This window comes from Anguilla anguilla, chromosome 14 (genome assembly GCF_013347855.1).
Source record: "Anguilla anguilla isolate fAngAng1 chromosome 14, fAngAng1.pri, whole genome shotgun sequence".
In the NCBI taxonomy this organism is placed as follows: Eukaryota; Metazoa; Chordata; class Actinopteri; order Anguilliformes; family Anguillidae; genus Anguilla; species Anguilla anguilla.
The window spans coordinates 15,110,094-15,121,636 of record NC_049214.1 but is presented as its reverse complement, the minus strand read 5'-3'; the positions used below and the strand labels follow the sequence as shown (position 1 = coordinate 15,121,636).

General features: G+C 41.4%; 1 protein-coding gene across 2 annotated transcripts in view; it reads right to left on the bottom strand.

Annotated features, from left to right (window-relative positions):
* The window catches only part of LOC118213042 (drebrin-like), a 28,941-nt gene continuing 17,398 nt past the window's right edge, over positions 1–11,543 (bottom strand). The window contains exons 5-16 of one of the 2 annotated variants that reach the window (XM_035391649.1): positions 10,995–11,132; positions 10,706–10,783; positions 10,457–10,608; positions 10,093–10,147; positions 9,433–9,507; positions 8,241–8,349; positions 7,178–7,741; positions 6,021–6,452; positions 5,801–5,941; positions 5,309–5,445; positions 3,279–3,335; positions 1–1,286 (exon numbers count right to left, since the gene is read on the bottom strand). In XM_035391649.1, the coding sequence (XP_035247540.1) occupies positions 3,303–3,335; positions 5,309–5,445; positions 5,801–5,941; positions 6,021–6,452; positions 7,178–7,741; positions 8,241–8,349; positions 9,433–9,507; positions 10,093–10,147; positions 10,457–10,608; positions 10,706–10,783; positions 10,995–11,132 (1,914 nt within the window). In that variant the 3' untranslated portion in view covers positions 1–1,286; positions 3,279–3,302. The remainder of the gene's footprint in view (positions 1,287–3,278; positions 3,336–5,308; positions 5,446–5,800; positions 5,942–6,020; positions 6,453–7,177; positions 7,742–8,240; positions 8,350–9,432; positions 9,508–10,092; positions 10,148–10,456; positions 10,609–10,705; positions 10,784–10,994; positions 11,133–11,543) is intronic. The other variant, XM_035391650.1, reaches the window with a different exon arrangement.

The window sequence follows — 11,543 nt, the reverse complement described above, 5'->3', positions numbered from 1 at the left end:
TGCTTTGAACAGATTTAATTCCATAATGATAGCAGTTGCAATGGGAGTGAAACTGGGTTGCAGACTGGAAAAACTTGTTAAAGCACAAACACACACAACAAGAAATTTAAGACACACGGCATATAGTAATACAGTTTCAGGTTTCAAATGGGGAGTGAATTAGAACAGGGCTTCAGTGTGCCAGGCCCGGAGGACTGTGACTGAGGCTAAGCAGGTTTTCCACGTCACAACAACTCACAAACCTTGGTAAAGGGGCTAAACAGATTCAGGCATAATAGATTAATTGACAAACTGCTAGTAGGTATTCAAACAGCAAGAAACAGGTATTGTCTGATTGATTGGGTCCAATTACATTTGCAATTACTCCATCGCAGGACACACAGCTTTCAGTGCAATAGCATGCTTGACAAACGACATAAAATCCAAACGCTCACCCTGACACAGCAATACATCTACAAGAGGTGAAACAAACCTTCATTACAGCAGACAGCCAGGTGATGTTGTTACGTAATGCAAATACAGTCAGAAGTGCAATGAAATGTCTTTTTGTACCGGACGGGTGTTCTAATCCTTTTATTTACAGAAACCACACCTTCTTTAATGACCTACTGTAATCACATTGAATTGCAATCTATACTCTGTTGTTGCAACACTCTCACAATTTTAGATTATCTTCTTTAACACGGGAGCACATGTTATTCTTTTTATTTTTTTTCCTCTAGATACCTGTTAACTGTTTTTCATTAGCGGATTATTTTGAGATTATTTCCATGAGATACAGTTAAATGTGGTTGAAGCCATCTGCGGCTACCAGGGCTTGACATTAACTTTTTGGTTCAGCCACTGTGGTGAGTGGTTTTCACTAGCCACTCAGCATTTTCACCAGCAAGAGATGTAAATTTATTTTAACAGAACCCATCATATGAGAGATAGAAGAGAGAGAGAAAATATGTATTTAATTAAGTATTTCTGCCCGCATTTGGCAGGTGTTAATCTCAAGCCCTGGTGGCTGATCCCCGGTGCCGTGTACACCCACGGTTGTCAATTTGTTGCATGGTTCCAGTCCCTGGGGGATCAAATGTGTAAGCACTTATTTGAGCATCTTCCTGGTATGTCTTCCTGTCAGTAATTTGGTAGCTTGTTTCCTCCCTAGATGGTCTCCACATAGTTGGCAGGAAAGAGTCCCTGGTGACCATCTTTGTTGCAACCCCTCCACCAGGCCTTGTCCACAGTTTCCACCACACTGATGATGTATCCAGGCACCAGGGACAGCTCTGATTCACGTTCTGGAGTTGTGGCAGGGAGGAACAGAGAAGTGGTCAGAGCCCAGTCTGTATTGTACTGCGCTTTTTCCTTTAACAATGCATCAGACAGAGAAGAGCTACACTCAGTCTTCATTACATATGCCTCAAACACAGTGGATGGTAACACTTAACACAATCATAAATAAAATAAAAGTTCACAAATACAAATTTGAGAAATGAGCCCCATTATGGAATGTTAATAATGAAAAAGGTCTTTCACACAACTTTCATGGGACAATGAGGACAGATCCGGATGCAAACAAAAAATAGGTTTGGGCTTTCCTTGGATGTATAAGATTTTTTAGAAAGTAGAAATATTGTTGGACTTCCTTTTAGTAATTTAAAATACACATGGAACACTATTTGAATTAAATATATCAGTAGGATGGATTTCATTTGGGGAGTAGCTAATATTTTTGAATGTCACAATGACAATCATAGTTAACTGTGCATTTGATATGTTCTATTCAAATGCTTCCCATTTGTGACAACAATAACCAATCAGAGGTGAGAGCATCAAATATCTTTTTATTGGAAGGCTGAATTGATTTGTCCACAGTCTCAGGCTTAACTATAACACAACAAGCCTTTAGTGATAAGCCTCCCCTGTCATATGACAGGCCATCCAATCACAGCTTGTTTGACACAGACAGGAGTGGGAGAGACAGAGCATTCTGTATAAAATCACTGACACAGAAATGATGCCTTCTATAGGATTATAATAACAAGCGCAACTGACAGAGTAACAATAATACCTCTCACAAGGAGGAAGTGTCAGAAACCGTCTGCCTGACTGGAGACACCATCCTCATAGCTGTCTCCCATTGATGCATTCTGGAGATCTCAGATGTCAGCAGATGTATAACTCACAGTTCATTTACCCCTTTTAAGTCTATCAATAGATAATGTCCCATACCAATATTTGTACCTAAAGTACTCCTTGAGAAACCAGTTATACATGTGAAAATGTCAAGAGGACAATGCACAAATTATGCCTGTGGTAGCACTTGTAGTTTTGAGGTACACTGCATATTTTTTAAATACATCAAAATGTTTTTTATTTTCATATTTCACCAGATACTGGCATGACACATTTTCATAGGAGATGTTAAGTCATTAACTTTTTTCTCTCTTTCTCTTGTCTCTGATGCAAAGGATTTTTTTCCCATGAATATGCTCTAATACATACAATGCAGGGTCTTTGTCATTGTCATAGGAATTTGGAAAAATACAAGAGGCTCTGTTATGATTGAATGCACAGGTAGATTGTGGACATATCTCCAGGTGAGACAAAAATTGTTATATTGTGGACCAATTTTGTGAGTCCAGACCCAAACCCCTGTGTGGAGGAGAAGGGACTGCTTGGAAGTCAGGTATTACAAAAGGCTTTTACTCATGCTATTGACTGATGTATAAAGTACATGTATATGATGCATGTGGTAAGTATGAATAACTTGAGCATCCATCATTGGAAACAGCCATCAGAGATGTGTTCTATGTGTTGCTAGCAGTTGGTGACAAACATAATACTGCTAACAAAGGGAACTGATAGTCATTATCTCATCTCCTGAAAGGAATGCATTCTTAGGGGCACACTTGACAGAAGGGAGAGTGAGAAAGGTGCGATACATACACAAACAAAGACATATTCGGCATATTGATTGACAGAGATAAGGTGGTGGAACAATGAGAGATAGAAACAGACAGTTCTTTCGTACTTAAATACTGGAATGTTTTGCACAGTATGCTTTGATTTTTGCTCAAAAGCTGCTCAGGTTACCTGGAACATGAGCAATACTGTAAGCAGCATTTGTATTTGTGTGTGTAGGAACAAAAAAACGAGACGTCAAAAACCAGAGATGACTGGAAACTTCCACAGAGATGATGCAGATACAAACCTGTTTATACAGGTATGGCAGGGATGTGATAAATAAACAGCAACAGAATAATGTTAAGGAGAGAAGAAAACATCACCTGCTTGGTAGTTATACAGTGCTCTTACACATGCAGTTGACCATCTGTGTCCAAGCACTGTGAGTGAAGAAAGACACAGAGAGTGGAATGAGAGAGAGAGAGAGAGAGAGAGTCATTCATTGAGCAACACTGTGCTACCCCACATGCAAAACTAGTGACCTCAATCCATCAAGTCTCTTGCCTCTCTCCAATCAGAACCAAAACAACACAGACAGACAATAAGACAACTCAGACATACAATAAGCAAGAGCCATATACTGACTGAAGTGTATACAATTTCCAGTGAGTTACCGGCATGGTATGCACTCAACAGAATTGTTTAAATTCTCCGAGGAGAACAGAGGCAGTTATAAATGTACAGATAGTAAAAAAAAGAAAAAAAAGAAAAGCAAGCTCACTCTCAGCGTGTTTCTGAGACATTACAAACACTGGGCTTAGTTTGGCATGCATGCTCTCCCCAAATTAAAGCCCTGTACAAGACTAGTATAGGGCAATCTATGCCCTCTACTGGTAGTGTTTAAAAATGCATCCACATTCAAATTTCACATTAAATCCCTCTGGACATATCTTGGACTTGGTGCTAAGCAGTGGTAACCCACACTCAAGTGTCTTTGCCAGTTTCAGACAGATGCAGCAGTCATTTTCACGTCCAACACCTACACCACTAAAATAGTGAATGACGTTGTGGCTACATGGGCAGTTGGTCTTAAAATGAGGTGTGGTCACAGTAACTGTCGGCATATTGATATTTTGATGGACCTACACCTTCCTTATTTGTGACACACAGAGGCACGCACAAAAATACATAAAAATATCAGGATTACAATGGTAAAGATTCCTATTGTGCATATCAAAAATATAAAATAAAAATACAACATGTGATAATGGACAGTCATAATATTGATCCAAATTAGACAATCACAGAAATGGCGAATAAAAAGGGCCAAAAGCCCATTTTAGGACAATGGAAAAGACATGTCTGATGACAAATATAGTGCGTGAATTGACATTCACTGGAAAACCCATAGAAACAGGTACTGTAGCCTACAGAGGAGTTTGGAATACTGACAATATGCTTCAGATGCATTCATAAGTCTGGTGGAACATTGCAATACAGCCCTCAGATGGTCTGAACATTCACTGTGGTGTGTTGTGTACTGCACAACATTACCAAAAGTGAGGGATGTCTTGGACATAAATGAAGACACATTGCAGGACTTTAGAAAGCGTGACGGTGAACTGCTTGACAAATCAATGAATGGAAATACACCAGCAACATGGCTGAGGAGGAATCAGCTGGCAGAAGAGCTGCTTCATCTATAGCCTGGTAAGTAGTCAGAATGGTTTTTCTGATTGAAGTCCAAAATTTTGTTAGGTGAATACAGCATTTATTTGGCCCCTTTAAAACACCTTAATGTATCTTGATACTCTTCAAAAAAACAAAGATTAATTCAAATTTCTTCATTTTAGCACACTTTTTAAACCCCAGTTCTTCACACTTATTAAATTACAGTGACCCGCTGATTTCATCTGTTAAACATAACAGAACACATTATTCTGAAGGGAACTAAAAGTCTAATTAAGAAGAATAAACTTTTAAAAAATGAAGAAAAAAAACCCATATTCGCACCACATTACACAATTCATTCATAAAATTTTAATGGACTCAGCAGGTCTTTTTCCTCTGAGGTAAATCTGTCTTCTGAAGTCCTGCTAAATCCGCCACCAATTTGTAAAGAGGCAAATGCAGGTGCTTTTAAAGGGAATGGAAACTGACACTGATTGGTTTATGTTACCCTCCAATCTATTAATTAAGCCACTAAGTCAAGCCCTTTTGAACTTTTTGCGCCTTACTTTGCGCTTGAACTATCCGCCATTAAAAAAGCAAACGTATGTACTTTAGACCACACGCTAAGACTATTAAAATAGAGCCTGTGTTATTTACATTTACAAGCAGACTATTGGTAGGCATACAGAGTGAAGAGGAAGGGTTAAACAGCGACGCCAGTTGTATACTGTAACTGCCTTGCCTTGTGTAACTCTTCTCCATTTTCTGCTTTTACTTCCCCCTGTTTTTCTGTGATGACCTCCTCCATTCCAGCATGCCTTTTGGTGGAAGGGCTCAGCCCAGAGTCATCATCCAGTTCAGAGAGACTGAGGTTTCCCCCTGAGGGCAAAACATTTTTTAAAAGTCTCTGACTTAGCCCACCTCTACTTTTTAACAGGAAACTATCTCAACAAAAAAGACACATTTCCTGTATACTGCATGCACAACACTGGAAAATCCAAGGAAATCCGTAAAAACAATGAGCTCGCTATGAAATACAGTTATTTCTCGTTAACACTTTAACTGAAGTACAGCATGATGTTGTGTGGTGTGCCCTCAAGCAATGGATACTCTGCTCAAGAGAAGGATGTTAGCTAACAAATCAGTCATTGATATTTACAGTGTAACATTGAATCAGCATTCCTTGGATAGTCAAAAATCCTTGACCAGGCATGAAAGGCATTTTGCATAGTACCTGTACCACGTGATTCCAAAGAAACTCCATTTTCATCATTTTCATCCCTCCCCCTTGGTTCAGCACTCATTCCATTGGCTGTCAGTGAGGACAGCTCCTGAGGTGGGGACTGTGGTATATTCCCATCATCTACAACCTCACCTGCAGTGAAAGACAATTTCAGTGATATGATCCCCTCCCCCCACCCCCCCTCCAATCACTTTCAGTCATCTTTACCCACCTGTTTCACAAGATTCCTGGTATGGGTGGCAGACAGTCTGAAGCTCCACCCCTTCATCAGCTTCTCCAGTTAGGATTGGCTCCTGTAATGAGGCAGGCTGGACTGTCCCCTCTTCCTCTTCTTCTTCCTCATTCTCATCTCCATCATCTGCTGATGGTTCTCCTTCAGGCACAGCCTCTGATTCTAGGTCTTCCTCCCCTGAGGAAGCGGAGTCCAGCACAGGTACTGTTTCCTCCACAGTCACGTTGGAGGGCTGGAAATCCACTACAGGTGAGCTCTCTCTCCCTGCTAAAGCAGTAGCAGTCTCACTAGCCTGCAAACTTGGCACTTCCTTCTCTGGAGCTCCAGTCTCTTCATCATCCCATTTCTTCTCTTCCACCACTGGGGCCTGCACCTCTGAGTCACTCTGTATCTGGGAGGGAGGCTCATGTCCTTGAGAGGAATAAGACATAGAGGCGTGACACCCGAACCAGTGAAAAAAAATTCTGGGACACTCAAACTACAACATTTTTTCAATACTACAACAAAGGATTTAAAATGTATTTAAAATAATTTAAGAGAATTCTTGTGCATGGGACATGGACATTTCATACAATACATAACTTTACACATTTTTTCACCAGCATTGAATGTATACATCATTTACATCATTCACTACACTGATAGCATTTTATCAATGAGGTTGGGTGGAGACCTAGGGAACAAGCAACCAGAGTAAAGTCCCAAAATATTTCCTGTGCAGTTGGGTGTACTTGGTCACTAACTATCCAGCAGGACACATTTTGTTGGTCTAATTATGTTCCTATTGCATTTACATTTCACAATCTCACCCAAAGTGATTAAAATAGCTTTAACTGTTTACATATTAAGATTTAGATATTTGCTTAGTCAAGTACCTTGTTTAAAGGGTACAACAGCAGAACTCCACCTGGGATTTGAATCAGAAACTTCTGTTTTGAACAGTAAGAGCCCTGACTAAAAGCCAAAAATAATCACATTTTGCACACATCCTCTTCCTCAGTCTATAGCACTGGGTTCTATAAATAATATGAAGTTCATACCTAAATCACTGAAAATATTTATTGGATTTCATATATGAAATGATGTTATTGTTCTTCACTGTATGATCTTATTGCAGGCAGCTAGCTGAGGCCTACCTTCAGTCTGTGAAAGGCACTGCAGAGAGGTAACCTTCGTGATCTCAGGGAGGGGCCTGGTGGGAGCTTCTACAGGGGGAGGAGAATCCAGGGGGCAAGGGGAAGGCAGGGAGGACGACTGGGATTGAGAAAAGCTGGGGAGGGGACCTGGGGAGGCAGGAGGAGCAGGAGGGATGGGGGAGGGAGGGACCAAGATATGGGGCTGCGGGATGCTTGTACCATGGGGCAAAGAGAGGGGCTGACATTGGGGTGAGAGGGGTGGGAGGGGCCTGGAAGGAGGCAGGCTGGGTAGCGGGGAGGTAGGGGCGGGCCGCTGAGGTGAAGTGGAAGGCATCACGAGGGGGGCGTGGGGCTGGTGGGGCAGAGTGATTGGCCGGAAAGTTGGATCAGAGCATTCTGGGCTGGGAGGAGACAGAGATCCGTGGTAGGGGGAGGTGGGGGTACGGCTGAAGGGATAAACCACTGTGGGACTGCGAGGGGAGGAGGGAGTGGAAGAGCCTGACCTCCCAAAGATAAATGCTGTGTCAGTCAAGCTGCGCTGATAACGGCGGAATGGAGGTCTGACTGCAGAGAAAAATATGAGAGTCAAGGGAATAAACATTCTGTTCATTTTCAGATCAATGCATGCAGTGGGTTTATAAGCATTAACCTTTTAAGGTGTAAGATCACAAATGTGTGATTAGAATGTTCGTAACTAAACATTCCAATCCTGATGTAACAATCACTACAGGTAACTGAAATCAATGCAGTTCTAGAACCAATGACTAATCTACTCTTCAAAGGGTTAAATACAGAACAAGCTTCATATTTATGCTTCACAATTAAAATGGATGACGGTACTTAGGACATGTTTATCATAGGAATGCAGGTGCATCTCTAGCATTTAAAAGCTGTGTTTGTCTACCTTCAGTGGAATTTTTTCTCAGCCATGGAGTCTATTTGTGATAATCACTTCTGGACATTGAACAAGTATTAGATAGCAACAGACACCAACTTAATAATTCACAATATTAACCTCCACTCTTCACTACCCCATCCTCCCCATCACCTCCTTCCTCCTCACCTGCACGGGGAGAGCTCGGGTTTGAAGGGGTGTGAGAGGAGGAGGATGACAGTTGCCTGAAAAACTCCCGTGGATTTATGGAGCGCTGTGAGACCAGTACTGCTGCCTCCTGTAGGACACAATGTAATGCAACATAAAAGTCTGCATTCATTCAGAAACACTACGCACCGATTCATCCATGGCACAGTCATTTTTAAATGAAAAACCAAAGACTAGAAAGAAATGTGGATACATTCCGAAATAATCTTAAGATGTACACTCAGTGGTACACCTATCCAATACCAGGTAGACCAACTTTTTCCTCCTGAACAGCCTGAATTCTTTGTGGCACAGCCTCTACAAAGTGCTGCCAATATTCCTTAGGGATTTTGGTCCATGCTGACTCGATAGCATCATGCAGTTCCTGCATATTTTTCAGCAGCACATTCATGCAGAAAATCTCCAGTTCCACCTCATCCCAAAGCTGCCCTATTAGATTGAGATCTGAGGACTAAACAGTCATGTTTGTGTAACTGTGCCCTACAGAACAGCTGCTCATTAGATTCTTTTTGTTTATTGCACCATTCTGTGCAAAGTTTACAGATTCTAGTGCATGAAAATTTCAGGCAGGTGTTTCTGAGATGCAACAATAATACCACGGTCAAAGCTGCTTAGATCACGCTTAGATCACCAATTCAAATGGTTGGTCAAACAGCAACTTAGCCTCTTCACCATGTCTGCATGCTTTGTATATCGAGTTTCAGCCACAAGATTCGTTGTGTGGAGGACAGGTTATTTGCATTAACAAAGCGTACCCAATTAAGGGAGCCACTGAGTTTATATTACTTGATATATTTGTAAAAAATATTTTTAAATCATAGAGCCGAACTCCAGGTGAGCATTTTATGTGAATAATAAAAGGGATATTTCATATGAATTACCAGCTACCACTCAATAACTCTTTCGATAAGAAGGTATTACACAATGTCACACCCGCATCGTATCAGATCGAGAGGAAAGATGATACACTGAACAAGAACATGAATAAAGACAAAGTAGCAAAATATAGCTCTTAGTTGTGTAGAACTGCATGCTGTCATAGCTGCATGCATTTTCCATAAAACAGAGTTAAGGGTACATAGAAACAAAAATAAAAAATAAAGCAAAGTCAGTATTCTGAATTGTACACTCATGCAGAGAGGTGTAGACTCACTGCTGCCTTCTCAATAGATTCACTGTGACGGAAACGAGCCCTCATCTTCTCCTCATGCTCTCTCTGCTGCTGCTCCTGTTCAACACACCCAAGATAGACCACTGAGACCCCTATGTGCACACAGACACACAGACATACACGCAGACACACACACACACACATACACACACACGCACACACACACATACAAACACACACGCACATACACACACACACACGCAGACACACACACACACACAGATGTATGCATGCACAAAACACTGAAATACATACATTCAAAAGCAGTTATGTAACCAGGATATAAAAAATACCAAGGTCAAGAGACTCAGCTGGAGTGGGATGAGTTGGTTTGAGGGTGGGGGTTAGGCCGACGTATGCCGGGACATTTTAGGGTGTAAATGCCATAGGCCTACATGTGCCCTGTAGATCAGGTTCAAATTTCAGAAAACTTTGAAAATGGACATGAAAGAAAGTACAGTGGACATGACCTTGGTGTCCTCAATGATAGTTGTGGTCCTGAAAGTCATTTGCATCTCAATCCTTGCTTCACTTAGACAGATAGACATTCACGTTCAGTACTGAAGCTCTACCTCTCTCACTCAAAGACACATCCATGGTCAACACTGCGTTCTTGCCTTTTTGGTCCACCCTCTCACTCACCCATTTTAATTTCTCCTGTCTCCGTGCCTCTGCCTCAATCTCGGCTTGTAGTTTCCTGAGATACACAGACAGACATTTAAAAGCAAAGATCTGAGTCTGTAATTAAGCGAAAAACTGTCCAACATTTAACAAAAAAAATGAAAGATCTCTTACAAAAAACATTGAATGCTGATATAATGGTATTCATTTTAAAAGCAAACACAGGATTCAAAATCATTGCAAGCAAAGTACTCATGAAATCAGATATAAAAAAGTGGAGGACAGAGAACTCCTGCATAAGTTCAGGGTGAGCACAAGAGGGCAATTTTGACCGCAATTTGTAGGAAACTTGCTAGCATGCATTCCAGTCATCTGCGAGATTGACCTCTGCTTCTGTATCATCTGTTCTTTCTCATTCATCTTCCTTTCCCTCTCCTCTGCCTCTCTGCGTTCCTGTTGGATTCGCTCTCTCTCCCTTCTCCTTCGATCCTCTATGGCTCGCCGACTCTCCTCTTCTTTCCTGTCTTCCTCCTCTTTCTTTGGGATGGAAGGAGTTGTGTAAAATGGCATCATATAAAATACTGGCTTGAGTATACTGTAAGTCAACAAACTGATTCATATACAGAATCTTTACCTCTGCACATGCCCAGAAAGAGTCTCTGCTGAACCTTTGAACCTCCATAGCAGCAATTGTTCTCTTATAGTTAGTCCCCTAATGGCAAGGAAAGAAAAACGAAGAACAATATTATTGTTCTTTCGTACCATAAGCATTGCACAGATTTAGAGTGAATGACATGAAAAGTAAAACTGGAGTAAACATTCAAGACCCACATCACGAAGCACATTCATTTATTATAGACTTGACATTTTTTGTAGTAAAATGGTGCCCCCCTGTGGTAGCAGTCCCCACAGCTCAGACTCACCACAGTTTCCTCCTTAACCACTGACAAAGAGCCCCGTTGGACTCTCTCTTTGGGAGCATTGAGCTTGCCAATGATGGCTCTGATTTGTTCTTCAGTCACTTGCTCTGGTCTGCTGGCATTTACGAAAACATGAGCCTCCTGAGATATATATATATATATATATAGAAAGAGAGAGAGAGAGGGAGGAAGACATACAGACAGAGACAAGAAGATAGAAATAGAGAGAGAGAGTAATTTACTGAGCAACACTGATAAATTGAGAAAAAAAGCTGAGTATTTTGATTTTTGATGAATTTTTGTTTGGAAGGGAGTGACAGCAGATCAGAGTGCAGTGGTCCTGGGTTTCACACTGGCAAGCGCAAGTCTGAGCCAGGACAGGGCTGCAGCATGGCTGTGTGTGCACAGGGAGCGCAGAGCTGCTGCTGCTGCCTACAGCTTTCACATCACTGTGAGCTCTGGCCACATGCATGGAAGCCATAGCTTTACATGGGATTATTATGTATTCACAGGGCTTTCTTACAGTGGTTAATCAACCCGGAGTGTGGTCTT